Source organism: Artemia sp. Qi Xiang Cuo, chromosome 5 (assembly GCF_049724085.1).
Source record: "Artemia sp. Qi Xiang Cuo chromosome 5, ASM4972408v1, whole genome shotgun sequence".
NCBI lineage: Eukaryota > Metazoa > Arthropoda > Branchiopoda > Anostraca > Artemiidae > Artemia > Artemia sp. Qi Xiang Cuo.
This window is the reverse complement of record NC_142798.1, coordinates 34,798,754-34,803,683: the sequence shown is the minus strand read 5'-3', so window position 1 is coordinate 34,803,683 and position 4,930 is coordinate 34,798,754. Positions and strand designations below refer to the sequence as shown.

At 34.0% G+C, this 4,930-nt stretch overlaps 2 protein-coding genes across 2 annotated transcripts; both read right to left on the bottom strand.

Annotated features, from left to right (window-relative positions):
- Positions 1 to 357: 357 nt before the first annotated feature.
- Positions 358 to 1,897, bottom strand: LOC148952073 (uncharacterized). Its single transcript, XM_089088825.1, has 2 exons — positions 1,816 to 1,897; positions 358 to 756 (listed from the first exon to the last, which is right to left on the bottom strand). The coding sequence occupies exons 1-2, from the start codon at positions 1,822 to 1,824 to the stop codon at positions 433 to 435; spliced, it is 333 nt and encodes a 110-aa protein (XP_088944951.1). The 5' UTR covers positions 1,825 to 1,897; the 3' UTR covers positions 358 to 432.
- Positions 1,898 to 4,232: 2,335 nt separating this feature from the next.
- On the bottom strand, positions 4,233 to 4,691 carry LOC148952072 (protein ZBED8-like). Its single transcript, XM_089089128.1, has one exon. The coding sequence runs from the start codon at positions 4,689 to 4,691 to the stop codon at positions 4,233 to 4,235; it is 459 nt and encodes a 152-aa protein (XP_088945254.1).
- Positions 4,692 to 4,930: the final 239 nt, after the last annotated feature.

The following is a 4,930-nucleotide window of genomic DNA, read 5'->3' as shown; positions in this document are numbered from 1 at the left end:
TTTATGGCTTGTGGTGGGACCAAATTCATGTAAATTCTAAGGATAAATTTAGCAGATTTTTTTTATCAAAATCTAGGTAGATTTATCAACATAGAATTTCTTTACAGGATTTGCCAGAGAGGGTGGTAATGGGTGGAAGATGTTTCCTCCCAAATAAAAAATATGTTTTTTATTTATTTTTCTTATAGCGTTTGAAAAGCTAGATATATATAATAATTTTTGTTCTTTATTTTTTGTTGTTCCTTTTTACAAAAATTTGAAAACACTAGTTTCTTTTTTTATAAATTTGATGTGCAAAAGGAGATAAAGCTCTAAAGCTAATAATCAAGAATAGAATAAACAGGTAAAATAATACTATTTGGGTGAAAAAAACCTTTAATTTCAAAATAAATTACGTAATAAAATATTTGTAACTTAAATAAGTCCTTCTCTCTAGCCCCAATACCGTCTGTAACCATAGGTGTACGGTGCGTAACCATATGATGGATATGCATAGCTATATGTAGGGTAATAATGACCATAATAATGATAAGGATAATAACTATAGTGATGAGTTTCTGCTCCTTTCAGATCTTCTTCGACAGGAGCTTCCGCTTCAGAAGCTTCTCTTCTCAGCCTGTAACTATGATCGTCAAAGGAAAGACCAATTCTGTTAGCTGTTAACCCTCTTTTCATATCTTGAAAATCAATAGCTGGTTCCTTTGGATTGTTTGATTTGGCTAATACTGCGGTGACATAAAGGGCAACAAGCAGAATCTAGAAAAAAGTAGTAGAAAAGTATTTATATTGATAAAGATAGGTATATTAAAATGTGTATATATCCTATGGAGATGTATTTTCTACTAATGCTGCAAATGCACAAAGAACAACAAGCAAAATCAAGAGCAAAGTTCAACATGAATGTTATGTAAGCATTTGTAAATTCAAATGCGGATTCAATAGGAATATCAATTATGCATTTAGAAATTTATTAAGCTCATTCTTGACTAAATTTTGCCACCCGTCTTATCATATTTCGAATTTTGTATAGAGCCCACAAAGGAAATGGTAACAAATTTTAGCTAATGAAAATTTTCTTGAGTTTCAAGATTTGATTTGGGATTTAGTTTATAGAACAGCTATTTAAAGAACTAGAACTCCAATCAAAAACTGCTGTTTTAAAATAAAATGTGTCAATAGTGTACTGAATATCAGTAGTTAAGAAGAAAAAATGAAAGATCATTCAAATGACTTTATTTAGCAGCTTGATCGATTTCATCTTTCTAGATTAAATTGAAAGAAGCATAAAATGAAAAACACAGAAAAAATAAATTTAGTGCTGTTAAATTCATCCATTCCAAGCAGGAATTAGTAAAATGTTTCAATCTAAACAAAAATCCAAACATTCAAACATTTCAAAGAGCCGACTGAAACAAGTAGGAACGGAAAAACAAAGATCTCAAATAAAAGTAAAGTGTTAAAATCAAAATAAAGACAGATTAGGGGATTATTGAATCAGAAAAATACAAAAGAAAAATAATTTGCCTCGGATAAGTCAAGGACTTTTTTTTAACAAGATCTATTTTGCATCAAGATAAGTTCAATTATCATTGTTGCTTAAATCTTAAATATTTATTCCAATTTTGGCTTTCAATAAAGTAGTTTGTTACAATTCTATTAATTTATTTGGTTTTAATTTGGTAATAAACCCTGTTATTTTAAAATAATTGATATCTTAAAACTATTCGAAAATGAACTTCAAGAGTTTCGGATTGGCTGTAATACTACTAACAAAAGCTAATCTACAATTTAAAATGACAGGAATAGGCTACTTACATATTTCATTATTAGCAATTTTTTGGAGAGCAATCAACTGCGACTAAAATATTCAACTGATAATGTAAACTATAGAAGTCCTTTTATATGTTTTAAAACACAGGTTATGTGTTTCTAAATCAAACTAGTTTCAGATGAAAAGGTACCGGGGACTTATTCAATTGACGTTGGATGTCGCAGCGGTTAAGAACCGAGATTAATCCAAAAGGAAGATATTTTGGGTCAATCAGATCACAAGATACAGGTTAATTGTAATTGTAGATTTTTGGGGGTGAGAGGGTGGTGTTATTTTTGGGGGTGATATGATTTAATGAGTCTGATAATTGATAATTTAGCTTTAGTCCTTTTTTAATGACGCCACTGCGAGCACAAACTATGAATTTATTTTGTATACCATTTAGTTATCCAAAGCCTATGATATTTTTATTTACTTTTTAAAATATCTTGAAAAGAGAAGTCTGAAAACCAAGATTCGAATATTAGAAGCAGTAATGATGACAGTGGTTAAGTATATTAAGAAGTGTTTAAAAATTAGGTTTTTAGTCATACAGCCCCTTTTTATTTACTATTGTTCCATAATGTGTGTAAACTGTGTACTATTGTTCCACTGCGTGTAAAATTTCCTACCCCCAACCTACTAAAACCAGGGTTGCCACTCAGCAAGTTTTTTCGGTGCCACTTTGGGTGGCAGAATAGTGTCAATTTTATATAAAAAGTGTCATTTTCAAAATATTTGCCACTCGCGACGCTTTGTGTCACTCGCACTCATATCATCAAGCTTTTCAAATTGAAAATACTGTCCTATCCACTTAGGATCACCCCTGCGTGGTTTCCCGCATCTTTAAATTCTCCAACATGAAATGTCGGATCTAATTTCATCTATCAACTATAAAAAAGAAATATTGATTTTACTTAGTCGGTGCTGATTCTCGGCTTTGCGCAGCACTTCCACCCTTGTCAACTTTCCAGCCCCCCTCCTAAAAACCCGCTAAAAAAACAAATGTTGCTTACTGTATAAAATGGGTATTCGTCCCACAGAGTACTTTCTTATCTTTTTTTCTGAGCAGTCTTTGTTCATAGCGTGAAAAAGGAACGAAAAAAAAGAGGAAAAACCTTCAGCTTTTTTCTTTTGAAAAAGCAGAAGAAAGGGACAGCAATACTCGTAAACATTGAGGGTTTTTCATCCAGTTTTTTTTTTTCAAAATTGACAGCTGAATTATTGCAGTGAATTCAGGTACTTGAAAATTTTCCTTTCACCCAAAATACTGAAGAGAATGCCACAAGCATAGATTGTAGCTATAGATGACCCTATGATAAACACAACTAATAGTGGTTCAGACACTAACTCTTTCAAATAATTTATTTGGCAAAAACTAGTGGAAAAACAACAAGACAGCTATATCATCTAATCTGTTTCATAAGATCTGTCTAATATGACAGCTATATCATCTAATCATCTAATCTAATCATAACCTGAATAGTTACCAAATGAAGTACTTGAATCAGACTTCTTCCATTTCTTTGCACGGGTAATGAGCTTGTCGGGGACATTCTATTGTTCAGCATCTGGCTCCTCCCTCTTGACGTGCATAATGTCAGAAATCGTGTCAAGAAGAAGTCGATTCCTAAACGGGGTTTCGACCATTTTTCAGGATTAAAAATTGCCACTCTGCAGAGGCACTACTGTGTGGCAAGCTCATCATTACCCGCATAAACTTTGGCACGGCTGTGAAAGCTGGATCTCCAGTTCCTTCATCAATAGATGAAAGACAATTCTAAAATTTCTGGACTGAACTTTTAGCAGCATCAAGCTCATCTTTTAAAAGGAGAAGACGTCTCCATTCCCTGTTCAATAATTCTACGTTGATACTCTCTTCAAAGCAAGGTTGGAAATGCCGGAATAAAGCTATGATGGAGGGAACCTGGCCTGACATTGCTGTTTTGGGAGACAACAAGTCTAACATTTTCAAAAGTGGATCTTTACTGCCAATACGAGTTTTAATTTCACTGTATAAAGCTATGTAGAATATGAGACAGTTTTTTCTAATGGAAGTGATTCGCCGGTCATCTAATGTCCCTTTTTTAATGCTGTCCAAAACAAACATTTCGAACTGAGCTCCAAAGTAAATTTCTTTTTCCAAGCAAACGGTGATCCTTTAGCAAGAGTGAACCCTTCATCATTGATAAAGTTCCGTGCAATTTCTGTTAATGTTTCCCCAACAAATTTGAGTAGTCGGTGGACTTTAACTTCAGTGCTTTGATATTGTAAGTTAAACATGTTGAATGTTGGAAGAACGTAGGCCGAAAAGAAATAATACAGTTTTTACAGAGGGGTCTTCCAAAGCTCCATACAATTTTGTGGCTTGCAGATCTCTTCCCTCCTGTGCAGGAATAGTGAAAAACAAAATCAAATCCTCTCACTGCTCCAACAAGTGATCAGCTCTTGCATCAAAAGCGAGCCATCTAGTGGTAGAGGGGTAAAGCAAAGTATGCTCTGCAACATTGCAAAATTCTTGAAATTCCTTAAACTCTCTTAGCCGCTTAGCACTGTTGGAGAAATAGGTGTAGATGTCGTTGCTGAACCTTACAATTTCCGCAGGAAGCTTTTCACAAGCTGCAGCAGAGCATAATGCACAGCTGTGACATATGCAACCAAAAACTGAGAGCCATGGAATGTCTGTCTTGATTTGAGCAACAAGTCCATTATTCTTGCCAAGCATAACACTTGCATTATCTGACGCAAATCCCACAAGATTCTTCAAAGGAATGTTTCTACCTCTGAATACTTCATAAATGAGTTTCTTCAAGCCAGCAGCAGAAGCATCAGTAACGACTGGGAGAGCAAGAAAGTCCTCTTTTACTTCAGGAGTACTCATGTCATAATGACGAGCTATCATAACTAGAAACTTTGTGCCTGTTTTATCTGTACTTTCATCAACAATTAATGAAAAATTGCAGGCACGAAGTTTATGACTAAGTCGGTCATAGCATATGGAGCAATTACATTTTTTAGAATGCAAGTGGTTTTTGTTCTTCCACATGCAATATGTTTTACAATAGAGGAGTCTGGTATAAACTTTTTCATAAGACCAGGCAAAGAATCCATGGTTGAAAT

Bases quoted from the DNA above. Each gene is read 5' to 3' on its own strand.
- LOC148952072 (XM_089089128.1), bottom strand. From the start codon at position 4,691: ATGAGTACTCCTGAAGTAAAAGAGGACTTTCTTGCTCTCCCAGTCGTT.